General features: G+C 41.3%; 1 protein-coding gene across 3 annotated transcripts; it reads left to right on the top strand.

The window, feature by feature from the left end:
* The first annotated feature begins 399 nt into the window (after positions 1-399).
* On the top strand, positions 400-16,092 carry LOC147172669 (SWI/SNF complex subunit SMARCC1-like). 3 transcript variants are annotated; one of them, XM_086078713.1, is made up of 28 exons: positions 400-641; positions 1,566-1,685; positions 1,766-1,851; positions 1,938-2,019; positions 2,099-2,191; positions 2,268-2,337; positions 2,408-2,477; positions 2,556-2,631; positions 3,880-4,005; positions 5,765-5,859; positions 6,253-6,383; positions 6,459-6,518; positions 6,595-6,632; positions 6,744-6,865; positions 6,945-7,016; positions 7,650-7,763; positions 8,142-8,295; positions 8,382-8,489; positions 9,521-9,580; positions 9,670-9,928; positions 10,032-10,193; positions 11,968-12,023; positions 12,259-12,412; positions 12,532-12,713; positions 12,793-12,927; positions 14,216-14,543; positions 14,619-14,744; positions 14,831-16,092. In XM_086078713.1, the coding sequence occupies exons 1-28, from the start codon at positions 468-470 to the stop codon at positions 14,920-14,922; spliced, it is 3,345 nt and encodes a 1,114-aa protein (XP_085934839.1). In that variant the 5' UTR covers positions 400-467; the 3' UTR covers positions 14,923-16,092. The 3 variants fall into 3 exon arrangements, with proteins under 3 accessions (XP_085934839.1, XP_085934838.1, XP_085934836.1); XM_086078712.1 differs by having other exon boundaries at positions 5,738-5,859; positions 6,747-6,865; XM_086078710.1 differs by having other exon boundaries at positions 5,738-5,859.
* The last annotated feature ends 1,330 nt before the right edge of the window (positions 16,093-17,422 follow it).

The following is a 17,422-nucleotide window of genomic DNA, read 5'->3' as shown; positions in this document are numbered from 1 at the left end:
CATTAGTTGTATGGCTACTGCTTTGGCATAATTGGACTACATTTATGTATTATTTATTAGTTGCCAATAGGCTACACCTTGAAATATCTGTCTCATTTTCGTCCTGCTTACTGTAGATAAGATGCTATTTTTCCTTGGGTCCACCTCAAATGCAGATTTTTTTCTTTTCACTTTTTTGGGGTTGCGCCTATCTATCTATCTATCTATCTATCTATCTATCTATCTATCTATCTATCTATCTATCTATCTATCTATCTATCTATCTATCTATCTATCTATCTATCTATCTATCTATCTATCTATCTATCATAAAGGACTACATTTCCCACAATCCAACAATTCTCGCAACTCGCGAGAGTTGAAAAGTAAACACGTCTGCACTTGCGCAGTAACGGCAGAGCGGCTGCTAGTCGTAGTAGCAAGGCGGCGGAGGAGAAAGACAAACGCAGCGAACAAAAACACACACAATGGCGACGGCGGCGACCACGGCTAGCGGGCTGACCACTGGCCCCGTCAGCGGCGGCGGGACCGCGGTGGGACGCAAGAAAGACGGTGGCCCGTCCGCCAAATTCTGGGAGAGTTCCGAGACCATATCCCAACTGGAGACGGTTCGTCTGTGGATCGGCAAGCACTACAAGAAGGTGAGAGCTACTTTAGCTTAGCATTAGCATGTCGCCCCATTGATTCCAATGAAGGCCCCTGGCGCGCTGACAATGGAGGACTGACGCGAGTTTATCCAAAAGTCCGCAGCTTTATGGATCAACTGGCTTTTATTTGGTGTTTTGGGGTGACGGCTTTTCCCACCTTTCTATACAATGATGCGTAGCATGGCTCACACCAAGAGCAGCTTTTAATGATGCACCTTTTATCCAATAGGCATACTCCGTAAAGCTAACCAGCTAGCACGCACTGGCGAATGTTATTAAACTCTCAACATTTACACTGTAGAAATTGAGGTGTAAAGCGTTAAACTGGCTGCTTACGCCTCATATTCGAGGTGACATTGACAACAACAACAAATCAGCAATTCTGATTGCACAAAACATCTTTATTTATGCTTGATTTATTATCATATCTGACAGTTTCTTGCATGCTTAATAGCTGTCTAGTTCAAATGACAATTTGTATTTACAGCAAGTATTGTCTATATACAACTTTCCTGTTGTTGTCAAGTCAAAAGTTTTCTTTGCAGTAATGTTCTATGTGCCCTCAACTAATTTAAACTATTCTGATTAATAATATGATTGTGGAATAAGCTGTAAGCAGATGAATCCGCCTTTTTTGAGACATCTTGGGAAGATGACATTATGTAGTACTGCTCCTTGCTGTCGACCTAAATTGACGTCAAAGTGCCCTCGGACTCGCATTGCCAACATCACGTGACCAAACATAGACAACAAATGAGCTGTAACATTTGCAACGCGAGGCTTAGGGCACGTTGATCAAAAGTTTGAGCAAAACTTTAAAAAGATAAAAAGGTATACGGTGTCTTTATATTTCAGATTTTCAGGAATTCCATGAGAGTGCGTGCTGTGCTTTAATGTCAAATATCTGTGTGTTGTTAGTATGTCCAGAATGACTCTCCTTCCAGCAAGTCTCTGGCTGGCCTGGTGGTGCAGCTGCTTCAGTTCCAGGAGGAATCGTTTGGACGCAAAGTCAACAATCCCGCTCTCACCAAGCTGCCGGTACCACCTCTTACCTCCGTCTTTACTTTCCACGTTGTCTGCTCCTGTTTGTGTCCTCATTGTTTATTTTCTACCCCAAGGCCAAGTGCTTTCTGGACATGAAGGCCGGGGGCGCTCTCTGCCATATTCTGGGCTCCGTCTACAAGTTCAAGAGCGAGCAGGGCTGGTGAGTTCATGCTTTAAAATTTCATTCTTTGCATGGCAATAACATGCAAATTCACCCTCACATACGCTCTCAACTGCCATCCTCAGGCGGCGCTTTGACCTGCAGAACCCTTCCCGTATGGACAGAAATGTGGAGATGTTTTTAAACGTAGAGAAAAACTTGGTGCAGGTATGAAGGCAGTTATACAGTAGATTGCAAAAGCAGTCATTGATCCACATTTGAAACATTTTTGAACGTGTTATTCCAGAACAACTGCCTCACCCGACCTACCGTCTTCTTGTCTCCCGACATGGAAGCCAAGCAAGCCAGTAAGCTTAAAGATGCCATCAAGAGGCACCAGGTGAGCATCAGATGACCCCGTGGCAGCCACACCGTCACTTTTTGCCCCTTCTAGAACTTTGCTCTTCCTCTCATAGGGTGCCATTACTGAGGACAAGTCCAAGGCTACACACCTCATTTTCCCAACTCCATCACAGCAGGATGAAGGTTAGTATTCTTCAAGCTGTCTTTCTGATTTTTTTTTTTTTATCCTTTATTTTGAAATGGTGTGTTTCAGAGGAATGGCTGCGTCCCGTCATGAGGAAAGACAAGCAGGTTCTGGTCCACTGGGGTCTCTACCCAGACAGGTGAGCATGAAGGACGACTTGTAGAAGTTCACATGCGTCCTCCAGAAGTTTTGACTCTTAAAAGTTTCTTCTCGTCAGCTACGACACCTGGATGGCAGCTGGTGAGGTGGACGGCGACGTGGAGGAGCCGCCTAGTGCCGACCGACCTTGGAAGGTGAGCATGAGGGCAAAATGTTTTGTAGAATTTGTTTATTTGTTAAAAAAAAAAATTTTTTTTAGTTGAAATGTTTAGTCGCATAGGGCACAAACATAGCACTTTTAGACTGTAGACAATCTCAATACGGCATCTTAGGTGACAATAGAAAAGGGGAGACAAAGATCCCTAGCAACACACACACATACCCCCCCCCCCCCCAAAAAACAAACAAACACAAAACAAAACAGTACCCCGACAACCATATATCCAATCATAAAATAGTGAATAGGGCCACCGTAATGGGTGACCCTCGCAGATAGACTTAACTATAACTGAATTAAAAGAAGAAGAAAAAACCTTATGTACAGATAAAAAGAACTACATACACTCAAATAACAGAAGAATAGTCCAGTCCAGTGGGGGGGAACGACCATCAAGTAACTGCACAAAGCAAGCCAATTAGTCAGGGATATCAGGGAAATTCAATTTGCAAATATAAGAAATTAAGAAAGAATGTTTTGTAGAATTTAGATTGCATGCTTTAATCTATTGTGAGTACAAAGCACAACGCTGCGAGGTAACAAACGTGAACTGAGGGTGGCCAAATGTGAAGTTTGCTGCTGCGTATGTCGTCACTCAAAAGTCCGATTTTTGTTTATAAAAATCCATCACTGAAAAGTACAGTGTAAAACGGCACCCCCCTCTTACATGGCCTTTTCTTATGTGGAGTTGCACAGGTGAGGCAAGGCAACCTCAACAAAATATTTGCAGCTTGGACGTACAGTACCTCGAGGCAAAAGCTTCCGACGTGGATTGATCACTGCTTTTGCAAAGTACAGGTTGAATGGACCCTATGTCTTAAGGCAATGTTCAGCGTCATTACCTTCCACCCGGCTCCTTTCTGGGCATAAAGCAATGCGAAAATGATTCCACTGATATTGAGTTTTCAATCTTTGCTTTTTTGAAGAAGAAAAAAAAGGCGCTCAAGGGGTTGGGAATGTTACTAAGTTGGCAACACTGACTGTGCCTTTGTAAAGTAGCTTCTCTCTGTTGCAAGTAGGGCTGAACAATTTTGATAAATAATGTTATTGTTGTTTGCTTTTTCAAATTCTAGCCTTCGTGATTTGAAAATTGCCTTCTACTTCACTGCAATGTTGATTTTCAATTCAATTAGTTGTTTAGCCCTAGTTCCAATCGCCACATTTTCTCTGTTGGACAACACGTGCGCTATTAGAATAATAATGCAAATGTGGCCCCCTACCTCAGGTCCATGCCAGGTGGGTCCTGGACACGGATGCCTTCAACGAGTGGATGAATGAGGAAGACTACGAGGTAGACGACAACAAGAAGCCCGTCACCTTCCGCCAGAAGATCTTCCTGAAGGAGGAGGAGGTAAATGTTACGAAAACGTAACACTTTGTTTATTGTGAGGTTGTTTCTTGTATGGGACGCTTGTGAAATGTCTTCTTGCATGAAGCTGCCCTGTCTGTCTGTCTGTCTGTCTGTCTGTCTGTCTCCTGTCTGTCTTGTCTGTCGTCATCCTTCCTCACGCCTTTTCTCTTCTTCCAAAGCACCTCAGGGTTTCTGTTCATGTTGACAAAAAGCTCTTCAATGTACTCTTGCACTTAAAATTCAGAAGAATAAGAATTCTCAATTGTACAGTCTGTTTACTTGCATACACAGTCTATAAACAGCAAAGATGTTAAGAGGCCTTTTCTGAAGCATTAATTTAGCACCCCCCCTAAAATAGTTTTAGTTTTTTGTATTCTTTTATTTCATGAAAGCATTGTTAAATTTTTTGTTTAATGTTATTGTTAATAAAACAATAAAAAATATATTTGAGAAAAATGTTCATGTTGAGCATTTACGTATTTTATTAAATTGGTTCATAAATTACAATTCAAATAGGATTACAATAATTGTTGTTATACCTGTACTATAAACTATAAATTTTGTTTATTTGATCAACATTTAAATCTAGCATATTTATTAATTATGTATTACTCTATAACAATAGAAAATTGGTTAATCCATATTTTGTAAATACTGTTCTACAAAAATATATGCAAAATTACAATTTAACTAAAATCAAACATTTTTGTTTCATTAAATGGCTACTGAAGCATAATTGGATTGTAAATTTATATAACATTAGAAATAATTATTATATTGTGGGTATAAACCTTTACATTTATATATTCGTTAATTTTCCGTTTCACATTAAATAATAGAATGATTGAAAATATAAACCATTAAATTAGTAAAATACTTTTACATAAGATAATTATTCCTTTTTTTCATCTGTTTTTCAAATTAATTGATTTACAGTGTAAAACTGAACTAAAAGCAGTTTAACATTTACCTTTAACAATTTTGTATTTCTTTAATTAAAAAAAATGGTTAATTAATTATGATATCAAATTGTTTAAAACCTTAAGAAAACTATAGTATTTGCTTCTTGTAAAATATTTGGCGTTCATTCATTTTAAATTATTTTTATTTGTTTGTTTCATTAAATAATTGATTAACAGAATGCAAAATTAGTGAAAGAGTTTTTTAAAATTAAAGTTGCTTACTGATTTATAATGAAATTAAATGTTTTTAAAAATATATATTTTATTTAACATTTCCCCCCATATAATAGAACAAAGACAAGAAAAGAAAAACAAAAAACAAACACAAAACATAAAATGAAAACAAAAGCATGAAAAAAAAAACAGGTGGATTGACATCTTATTCAAATGAAATAAAATGTATTGAAAAAAATTAGGTTAACATTTTTTTTACCTGTTTTTATTCATTGAACATATTAACTAGTTAAATGATTTATATTAAATAAGAAAATACAAACATTAAAAATGTATGCCTACCTTTTAACAAGTTGGTATTTGTTTTGTTCAATAATGAATCACAATTACATGAAATCCAAATGAAGTACTGACAGTAGACAGGAACCCTGCTCATGGGTCCACGCCACTGCATCCCCTCCCCTACCTCCTCCCCGCCTGTTGCTCCCCCCCCCCCCCTGGTGTGTGTGAACGTTCCATCCTCTCATTCTGCCACTCTTTTATCTCATCCTCCATCCCTCGCTCCCGCCGCGCTGCACGGGCGTTTGTCTGATCAGTCGTCTTCCCGTACGCCCGATCGCAAGGAGCGCAAGGCCAACTCGGCCGGCAAGAAGAGGAGGCGCTCACCCTCGCCGCCCAGCACGCCCGCCGAATCTCGCAAGAAAGGCGGAAAGAAGGGGTAAGGAACACGCCACGCTGTATATGCCATGTCAGCCATAGACGTCAAATTTGTGCTGAAAGAGAAATCGAAATTTAATCGCAATTTCGATGTCTGACTCAAATGTCATGTTTGTCAAAGGGAGGGTGGGGCGAAAAACATCCAGCGACTACTATTCAACGTTCATTGATGGGGGAAGTCAGTGCGCACAAGTTCAAATGATTATTTTGGCAAGGAAAGCCTGGTGGACCACCGGGGATTACATTTTTGCCATTTTGAATGTGTTGCTTTATAAAGTTAAGCCCATACTTAAATGAGTTTACATTCAATTTAGCGAATGTGCTTTTATTTGTTGCCGATGATGTCAGCTATCAGCGAATCATCTGAGATACTGACATCTACTTCCTTTTTCAGGAACCAGGGACATTACTGGAAGCGGCGAGGACACCGCGGCGAAGAGGAGGACACTGAGGATGACGTCACCAAGGACCTGGACGACTCGTCTGCTGGTGCGAGCATCGAGGAGGGAAGTGTTTCTAAGAGTGGTAAGTTCCCCCCCAAATAAAAAAAACAAAACAATTGTGTTATTGCATTCTTGACACTGTCTTTTGTCCACACAGCTCATTCAAAGAAGGACGCTGACAGCACACCTCTCAAAGGGGACAACGGAGCAGACATTGGTACGTGACAGCAACGCGTCACTTCACAACCTACTAAAATATTGATCATGTCAATTGTGCTGCTTTCTCTCTGTAGATGACATGGAGGATGACTCTGTGCTGTCTGGCGGGAAGGTAGCTTTTTATTTCATTTAAATTGCCATCAGTTCATCCTAACTAGAGAGAGAACGAAATGCTATTAAAATTTCAGAATGAGCATGACCAAAATGATCATTTTGCGTTCAGGAGGACGAGGATCAGAGCAAAGCAGAGATGAGCCGCCTGATGGACGCGGGCGAGGATAACGTGACTGAGCAGACGCACCACATCATCATCCCCAGCTATAGCGCCTGGTTCGACTACAACTGGTGAGCCGGCGACCCCGAAGGCCCCCCAAAAAACTGGGACTTTTTTCAAAGTGTCACCTTGTTTCTTCGCCACTTTCAGCATCCACGAGATTGAGAGGAGAGCGCTGCCAGAGTTTTTCAATGGGAAGAACAAGTCCAAAACTCCAGAAATGTGAGCACTGAAATATGCAGTTCCTTTAGTCATATTTTGGGGGATGAATGAATATTGAGTAGTAGAAAATCAATTTTTGTTGTTGTTGAAAATGAGTATTAATGATGTGAGAATACATTTATGATAAAACATTTTAGGGGGAGAAAAAGAAATGTAAAATTCATAATTCAAGTCATTTTTGAGAGAAAGGTCAATTTTTATGAGAATAGTCATGTTTTGGGGAGGTAAAGCTCCAATATTTATGAGATTTAAAATATTTTTTTGTTGACCCAAAAAAGAATATTGTCTTTTTGGGGGGGTTCATATTTTGGGGGACTTTTTTTTCAAGAAATGCTTTCACATAAGGAAATATACACAAAATGTTTGAAAACAAACATTTTATAAATAAGTAAATGCAAATGTATTGTACTTAAAAGTTAAATACAACTGAAATATACTTTAAAAAAATATACTGTATACTGTGCAAATGTGTTACCTAATATACCTAACTTAAGAGAATCACTAAGTTGTGGGTAAGTTTTAATTCAGTATGATTTTGAAAAAATAATGACTTTTTCCCCTTATTAAAACAAGCAGTGACATTTTTATGACGAGAACTTCCGCTCATGTTTTGGTTCCCACCCTCCCAAACAGATACCTGGCCTACCGCAACTTCATGATCGACACTTACCGCCTCAACCCCCAAGAGTACCTCACCTCCACCTCCTGCCGCAGGAACCTGACGGGGGACGTGTGTGCCATCATGAGGTGAGACAAAAGTACAAAAAGAGAGTTAGGACCAATCTTACATGGGAATAAGTATACTATAGAGACTAAATAAGTAATGTCTTTATTGTGCATCTATTTTTGCAAATTTGCAATGTTGCCAGAATGCGGGTTTTTTGGGGGTCGTTTACAAGGGTATTTTTTACTCCCCCCAAAAAAGAAAACAAATATTAGGTACATTTTATGTGAATAGTCATATTTTTAGGTATATTAATCTTAACAGAATTAAGCCATTTGGAGAGAGAAAAATCTATTTTGTTTTTTGTTTTGAAGAAAAAAAAATTTCCCAATAATTAAGTCTGCTTTTGTGTGTTCCTAATATTTATCTGTAAATGCCGACAAATGTCATATCTTGTGCAGGGCTCATGCTTTCCTGGAGCAATGGGGCTTGGTGAACTACCAGGTGGACTCAGACAGTAGACCTTTGCCCATGGGCCCCCCACCGACCCCCCACTTCACCGTGCTGGCCGACACACCCTCTGGCCTCATGCCCCTCAACCACAGACCTCTGCCGGTAAGAGTGTGGAACGGAAAGCAGCAGCGGGAGGCGGCAAGCGGCAACAACTTAACATTGTGTGTGCGCGTCCTTCAATGTTGCAGATTCCGCCGCAGCAGCAGATGGCCAATTTCCCTGACAAAATGAAAGACAAAGCCATCGACCTCCAGAACTTTGGCCTCCGCACCGACCAGTACAAGAAGAATTCAAAGGTGTGAATAACTCATTTACTTACAGTACACATCATTCTCAAAAGGCAATGAAAGTGACACTTGATCCCAGACCTCCACCAAGGCTTTGTCACCTGTGAACCAAATTAAGGAATGCAGACCTCATTTTAGTGGTTATAAGCTGTCAACGAGTCATTAAAAAATGTTTTAATATATATATTTTTTCTTATTTACTCATTCACTCCCAGCCATTTTCACTGAAGCAATCCCTTTGCTCCCGGCTGTTTTACTTGATTTTGACTGATTTTGCAAGGCCCGCACTATATTGTGTTCTATTTCTATAAAAACATGGAAAAGTATATTTCTATCTGTTTTCGCTTTGCACCAATTAGCATTAGAATATAGCTAAGTTTCGTCAATATTCACAAATCTGTTTTAAACTGTGGGGAAAACGACTTGTTTGCAACATGGCCCTGGTTGATCTATGCTGCCACCTGCTGGCCATTTTTGTAATAACTACCATTGCCAACTCTAGCATAAAAGAACATTTAAAAAACTAAATACATCTTTGGGACACTGGTAATATTATAATATATATTTTGTGATGGAGAAACGTAAATAAACACAAGTGAAACTTTTTTGTTTCATTAAATGGCTTTACAAGCATGATTTAATTGTAAATTAAATTAATATAATATTAAAAGTAATTATTTTACTGTGGATATAAAATTTTACATGTATAAATATTTTTTGTTTCACATTAAATAATAGGATTATTGAAAATGTTAAATTAGTAAAATACTTTTGCAAAAGATTGATTACTTCTTTTTTTTTTTTTTTTTATCTGTTTTTCTGAATTGATTTACAGTGATTGATTTAAAATGTTGCCACATGACCAAATAAGGCGAGGCAGCTTTATTTATGTAGTGCATTACAAAACAAGGTAACAAAATGTGTTTCACATAACTAAACGTATATTTAAATGCATTTACAAACAAGCGTTTAGGATATTTTAAAACCAAAGTAAAGAAAGAATCTTGTATTTATCATTTGTTTGTGTTTGCTGCTTTCAGGGTAAATCAGTGGTGTCTTCTCGAGACTGGACCGAGCAGGAAACTTTGCTCCTGCTTGAGGTCAGTCCCTTACCATTCACGTTTTTAACGTTTCTCTACAAGCACCCTTAAGCACCAAATATTTGTTGTTGTTTTTTCCCACCCGGCAGGCTCTCGAGATGTACAAAGATGACTGGAACAAAGTGTCGGAGCACGTGGGCTCACGCACGCAAGACGAGTGCATCCTGCACTTCCTGCGTCTGCCCATCGAGGATCCCTACCTCGAGAGCTCGGAGTCGTCGCTGGGCCCGCTGGCCTACCAGCCCATCCCCTTCAGCCAGTCCGGAAACCCCGTCATGAGCACAGTGGCCTTCCTGGCTTCCGTGGTGGACCCCAGGGTGGCGTCCGCTGCCGCCAGGGCCGCGCTTGGTAACACCATAATACACCTACAAGAAAATACACGTCTCAAACAACAAATGACCATCTCTTATACGCCAGCGTACTTATTCGGAAGCGTCACGTGTTTGTGCAGAGGAGTTCTCGCGTGTGCGTGAGGAGGTTCCCGCTGAGCTGGTGGAGGCTCACGTGAAGAAGGTGCAAGAAGCGGCCAGGAACACGGGAAAGGTGGATCCTGCCTTTGGACTGGAGAGCAGCGGCATTGCTGGCACCGCCCCCGAGGAGCCAGAGAAGACAGGTGGGTCACACTTGAGAGAAAACGCTATGAATATTTCGGAAGGTAAACTGTTGCATTTTATTAATAATTTCATTCTCATATTTTAATTGTATTATTTACAATTAACTAATTTTATGCACAAAAAAAAGTCTGTTTACCCACTTCTGTTCTGAAGCCTTGCACCAAGTTTTATTTTTACACACATCCAATTTTAAACAGCTGCACCAAAAATGTATTTCACGCAAGATCCTAAAGTACTTAATGCTACGTCTACTACAATGTAAACAAGGGGAAAGCACATAAAGCAACTTAAATAGTCTTTTTTTGTATTATTTTTTTATGCTTGAATAATTATGTGGATAGTTCCCAATATTTAAAACGATAATGCTAACCGTTTGAAAGGTCACGGTTAACTGATAAGCCCTAAAGCAATTTCCGTTTCTCATCATCTGGAGCTCTTGTTTTCACGTGTGCAACCACTAGAGGGCTGCAGATTGTAGCAGTGCTGTTGTTTGTCAGACGTGTGTGTCTGTGTTCACATTCCGCCACGTTAACCAGTGGATTAAAACTACAGAGCAGATGGGGTAAGGGAACGCGTGGGGGGAGGGGGCTGTAGGAAAATGGGTCATCGCACATCATGTTTTTCCCCCACTGCCATCATCATCGTCATATGTTATTCTCGATTAAATCTCACTTTAGATGTTTTTCTCTCTGCCACCATCATGTTATTCCTGATTAAAGGTCACATGGAATCAACGTGCTTCATCCATGTTTACGCACTCTAAATGTGTACACATGACACACATCAAATGCTATTTATATGAATTCAAGATATACAACTATTTTGAATGCTTTAAAAAATATATGCACAACTTCTCTTGTAAATGAACTGCCTTTCATTAGAAAATGTACAACTTTTCTTACAATTGCTTTATAACAGGGCTCACCAATTCCGGTACTCGAGGTCCTGAGTCCTGCAGGTTTTAGATGTTTCCGCCCTCTAGCACACCTGATTGATATAATCAGCTCATCAGCATGCCTGATAATGATCCTAATCATTAGTATCAGGTGTTTTGGTAGACAGAAACATCTAAAACCTGCAGGACTCCGGACCTTGAGGACCAGAATTGGGGAACCCTGCTATATAACATTTTCTCTAACATACAAACTTTTTCCTTATACAACTTCTTTCTAGAAAATTTACGATGTTCTCAAATACCTTTTCCTAGAAATAGAACTTTTGTTCTAGAAGAGTATAGCTTAGCTTTTTTTTTTTTTTTTTTATGAATATACAGTTTACTGGTAATTTTTTATTTACATTTTTTTTTTTCAGAAAATATCTTCCTTTTTTCAGAAAATGCCTTATTTTTCATATAACACTTAACTATTTTTGGGGAATATAAGACTTTTTTTTAATAAATCAAATAAATACACACTAAAATATCTACATAAAAAATATGCATTGTTGTTTTTGTTTTTTTATATAAAATATTTTCTAGAAAATATACAACTTTTTATCCCCATACACATTATTATACAACATATCTCACAATTATGCAACTCTTTTTTTTCAGGAATGTTCAACCTTTTTTTCCCTCCAAAAAAACATTACAGGATCTTTTTTTAGATTCTGAACCCAGCGAGGGTTTACAACTTGTTTTCTTGTATTTTTCTCAAATCGGCAATGTTTTTGTAAGTAAAATCAATGAATGCAAATAATGAATATGGAACTTTTTAAGTATTATTCCACTGTGACGCTGAACTTTTTTTCTTTCTTTTTTTTCGTCCCTTGCAGAGGCCACAGATGGCGACAAGACAGAGACGGACACAGACTCCCAGCAGGGGGACAAGGTGACATGGCAAATCTATTGACGTCCAGTTCTGGTGTGTGGAAAAAAGCAGACGGACAAAGCGAGTCGATGGATGCAAATCTGTCCACACGCACACTTTAATGATTGTCCCAAAAAGGAGTCAAAATCATCAGCACACTATTTACTTTTTTTTGACAGTAGTTATTTCACTTACAATTACATACATACTTTATGAATGATTTGAGGAGTGTAAAATGTCTGTCTTACTCCGCCAGGCTGAGTCCAAAGATGAAGCAGAGAAGCCTAGCGAGTCCGCCGAGAAAAGTGACAAGATGGAGGCTCCTGAGAAGGTGAAGAAGGAGCCCGGCGAGATTTCGGAGCGAGAGGACGAGAGCGAAGACGGACAGGAGGCCAAGGCCACGCCTGCTGGTTGGTCGGCTTCTTGATTTATGACTTCACACTTAGCTGCACTGGACCTGATTGTTGACAATGCAACATGTCCACTGTCATGTGACGTGTTGATGTGTCATGTCTTCCCCTCCTGCCAGATAAAGATGAAGACGAGTCCATGGAGACGTCGTCCTCTGAACAGGAGAAGGAGAAGGACGAAAAAGCCACCCCAGACGAAGAAGAGGAGAAGAGGAAAAAGCTGGAGCATGAGATGGACCGCGAAGGAAACATCGCCACAGCGGCGGCCGCCGCCCTGGCGTCTGCCGCCACCAAGGCCAAGGTGACGCATTGCATCATCAAGTCATGTGACCACTCGTGCGCTCCCGTTGTAAATATCTCGGATGCGATGTTCTCGTCAGCACCTGGCGGCCGTGGAGGAGAGGAAGATCAAGTCACTTGTGGCTCTGCTGGTGGAGACTCAGATGAAGAAGTTGGAGATCAAGCTGAGGCATTTTGAGGAGCTCGAAACTATCATGGACCGCGAAAAGGAGGCTGTAAGTCTCACACAAGACTTGAACCTCCTTAGTGGTGCAATGTTCATTGATCCGTGGTTGGTTCTGATTGATCAGCGGATTGGTAACATAACACGCTAAGCCTAACTTCAAAATAACGTTTGCCAAATACAGTAATACATTGACGGCAATTAGTACACTTTTATTTTTAAGTTGGCCCACGTCGTGGCCTGTTGGCCAGCTTGACTTCCCTTTTAGACGTTACCTTGATTGACATTGTAGTTGCGACCAACATCAACACAACGCTATCCTGAACTCATGTGCAATTGCAAATTTAGGACGCTAAGAAACCGCTAATTAATTACGCCGTCGTTGCATGATACGGCAGAAGTCTCCGACTTAAGTGGCTAGCGGCTAGCTGTTAGCATGATCACTGTGTGTCTGGCTGCCGGCTGGTAAGTTTGACAGCTGGTACCTGGCTTGCTTGAATTATTTTTCAATATTCTGGACCAAGGCTACCTTGTAATTCACTCTCCATGTTTAAAGGAAGGGAATGTGCCTTAAATTGCACGTTGAGGTCTTTTTATTATAAAACATATATATATATATATATAAATAGAACTTTGTATTTGTTTACTTTATAAAACACTTTTGCCCATTAAAAATAAAAAGCATTCAACTCAAAATGTCAAACTTAGCTGTTTAGATGATAGGAACACAACTTTAAGCCATTAATACTTTATTTTACACATGATTCATGTTTTTACATGGTTCATGTGACATGAACCATGTAAAAATAATATTGCACTTAAAAAATGTGTTCCTAAATCCTAAACGGCTATATTAGACATTTTGAATTGATTTTCTTTTTTTATTTAATGGGAAAAGCACTTTACAAAATAAATGAAAACAAAGTACTATTTTTTGTTTATTTTTTATTTATTTTTTTGCTGATCCGAAAAAGATCTGTGACTCAAATCCGTGATCCGATCCAAACCACGACCTTTGTGATCCATTGCACCACTAGTGTTCCTGTGTGTGTATTCCTTTGCGTGTGTGTTGCTGTGTTCCTGTGCTATGTTCCCCTGAGTAAGAGCAGTAAAAAGTTATTTTTAAGGATTTGTTTACATTCTCTCCTGAGCTTCTGGAGCAGATCCACAAACTCTACCGAAGCGCACCAGTCACCAAATCTCAAGTGTTCTTGTTCCTGTGGTGCCAGTTATCAATCAAAATGTCAGCATGTCAACAACATTTTTGACAGTTTGGTTGAGGTTCTTTCTTACAAACTACCTCCCATGTAGTTTCTCATGTTGTTTTGTTTTTTTCTTAGTTGGAGCTTCAGCGTCAGCAGCTGTTGACCGAGCGTCAGGCCTTCCACATGGAGCAGCTCAAGTACGCCGAGATGAAGGCTCGCCAGCAGATGGAGCAGCAGGCAGCAGCCGCTGCCGCTGCCGCCGCCGCCGCCGCCACCCAGGCTCAGGGTCAGGGACACGCCCCCGGACCCCTCCCGGGACCGCCCAGCATGCATCCCGGCGGCCCCCTTCCCCACCACGGAGCCCCGCCGCCTCTCCACGGAGGACCCCCACCGGGTGCCGCCATGCACGGTTACCCTCCCTTGGGTCTCCACCCCATGGGCCCCCACCACCCGGGTCAGACAGGTGAGGCTGAGCTCTAGTCACACCTGAAGACACCTTCAAGTGTCATATGTGAGATGTTTTGTTTTTCCCCGTAAGCTCCCATGGGCCCGGGACAGCCCCTGCCCGGACGTATGCTGGCCGGACCGCCCAGCGCTGGACCGCCACCTGGCGGGATGCCTCCCATGATGCCCCCGCGCCACCCGGGAGCCCCCAATGGCATGTGTGCGTATTGACATGACGTGCGCCGTCACGTGATTATCAGACATGTCATGTGACCTCGGATATTTACATATTTTTTTCTCCACCAGACCCGGGACCAGTGCCAGCACAACCTGATGGAGTGCCCCCACTCCCTGTTGGCCCTCCAGCACCCTCTGGTGGCCGTGTAGTAGATAACTGAGACCCCACCCCCTAACACACACTTGCAGCCTCTTTTATTGGCCTTTGCTACTCATCAATACCACCACTTGACAAACATCTTCTTGGACACACACACACACACACTCAGGGCTCTGTTCAGTGGCGAGGGTGACACACACACACACATACACACACACACACGCACACACGTTATATACACTGTTTCTGAATAGTCGGGCCTGATGGAGCCTGCAGACAAACACTGTACAAAATTACCACCTCCAACCTGGCGAGTGTCTACCTCGCATCAAACTTACACTGAATGTGTGTGTGCGCGCGTGAGTGTGTTAAACACGAACTGAGCGAGTGCTTGCCTGCCTGCGCGTGCGTCAAGGTGCTTGCGTGCGTGTGAAATTTAACACTGAATGTTTGCGAGTGCGCTGACCATTGTGAGCCTCCGACTTTTCTGCGCCTGCTAACCAAAACAAAGATGACGGAATCCAACTTCTGCGCTTAGCCCCGCCCACTCTCAAAACACACACACACACACACACACACACTGGCTGCCTTTGTCGGTGCGACTGCGACATCTTACTCGAGCGCCTAAGCCCCGCCCCCTCTGCTTCATAACGCTGCCTACCTCGCTAGCCCCTCCCTCCTCGCTCTCCCTCCTGCGCTTTGATTGGTCGACCGTGTTGGACAAACATTGTAAACCTTCATGTCTGTAATGTGTGCGCGTGTAGGTTGTCAGCTAGCACTGATGTGAACTTTATTCAACGTTTTCAAATAAGTGCGGTCCACACACACAAAGTGACTGAACAGCTAGCACTGTTAGCATTTCTGCTACCTCCTTTTCCTCCTCCTTCTGGCTGGCTACCTCTTCTAGAACCTTCCTCTGGCTTCTCTTGTAGAACCTTAGCCTCCTGCTACCTCTATTTGTTCTTCTATTCTGTTTCCAGTTGTTGTTTTTTTTGGATAAGGCGTCCTCGTGATATCACAGCACGCCGTCGCAGGCAGGCTAGCGATCCTTTTTTGTTTCACCACTGTCGCGTATATGATCTTTAATGGCTACTATTGGTATTTTTAAAGGAGTTGTTTTGTGTAGATGAACTTGTTGTGTTCTTTGTAGCATTTTCCTTTGATTTTTGTACCCGGTCTGTTTGCTACGTGGATTGACACGCTGGCCAATAAAATGTTTTCTACAAATGCTCCTCTCCGTCCATCTTTTAATGTCCTGTCAGCGCACAAATATATATATTTTTTTTATCATGACCGTAATTCTTGTATTACTTAAGTTATTTATTTATTTATTTTTAATAGACAAAATTTTGTGCTTTCGACTTTAAAACAGATAGATAAAAAAATTTAACCCCAAAAATTCTTCAAAAAATGTTGACTAAGCTCAGCAAAAAACAGAAATGTGTGAGTTGGGGCAAAAAATATTGAAAACAATAAGTAAATATGCGGCTGTGTAAGTATTTTTTGTTGTTTACTCATACAATAAAAATATTGTTAATTGTTTGCTTTTTTTTTTTTTTTTGCATGCAGTACCAGCCCATTGAGCAATTGCACTTTTTTTTTCTTCATTAAAAAAAAATTCATTTCTCATGGATTTATTGCATAAAATGTATATATTTTTAAAGCAGAATCGTCAATTTTCATATACATTGAACACTTTGTGGTCTGATATCACATGAGATGATTACAAAATGGTGGACTGGTTTAAAATAATCTGAGGCATCGGATGGCTAATCTTTCTCCCGAGCGACATAAACGTCAACGACGTTATGGAGAGTCCCTCGAGAGGGGGAGAAGGGAAGTGGGGGGGGGGGGGGGTCTCATGGTGGATTAATTCGATGTTTTCATTTGGGTGTGAAACGTTCTACATCAAGGGGTGGGACTACTTTGCTGCACTAGTAGCCTCCTCGGTCCTACTAGAAGTTTTGCACTGCTTTTTTTTTTTTATATCCAATTTTTGTTTATGTGCTAGTATTGTCTTTGTCATCACTAGCAAGACAATCCCACGCACACACCAAAAACTGCCAAAACTGCACTAGTTGACTTCTGTGCGCTACTAGCACTACCAGTGAAGTGCCCGATGTTAGCGAGTTGCTAATAGCTAATGAAATACTGTACACAGCGTGAGTAATGTGGTTAAATGTGTGAGCTTGTTTGTGTGTTTGTTATGGTGTGTTTTTAGGAGTGGGAGGGGCAGCAGACGTGGAGGGAGGGGGATAAGGGGGGAGAGAAGGGGGGCAAGCAAGCATTACTTCTGCTCTGGTTAGCAAACACAACAGAAAAGAAACAACACAAAGTAATACACACCTTGGGGGGGGGGGGGGTTGCTCGTGGGTTTGTGCGTGTGTGTCACTAGCTTGACATCACAACATCACCACGTGCGCTTTAGAGCACATAGTGACACCTGCACTCCCAAGTTGTGTGTGGGGTTCTTGTTTGTCGTGTGGTTACATAGTTGTAGTTGAGTGGTGCGTGACCATACCCTAAAACACGTCTCAAATCATCTCTCCCCATTGAAATGA

The sequence above is a fragment of the Leptonotus elevatus genome, chromosome 6 (assembly GCF_054856555.1).
Source record: "Leptonotus elevatus isolate MCC_2025b chromosome 6, RoL_Lele_1.0, whole genome shotgun sequence".
Classification (NCBI taxonomy): domain Eukaryota; kingdom Metazoa; phylum Chordata; class Actinopteri; order Syngnathiformes; family Syngnathidae; genus Leptonotus; species Leptonotus elevatus.
Note: the sequence above shows the minus strand (reverse complement) of the source record. Positions and strands in the feature narration are given on the sequence as shown.

Coding starts and splice junctions, on each gene's coding strand:
- LOC147172669 (XM_086078710.1), top strand. CDS start 468: ATGGCGACGGCGGCGACCACGGCTAGCGGGCTGACCACTGGCCCCGTC. Junction 12,024..12,258: donor ACTCCCAGCAGGGGGACAAG/GTGACATGGCAA, acceptor TTACTCCGCCAG/GCTGAGTCCAAAGATGAAGC. Junction 14,544..14,618: donor CCACCACCCGGGTCAGACAG/GTGAGGCTGAGC, acceptor TTTCCCCGTAAG/CTCCCATGGGCCCGGGACAG.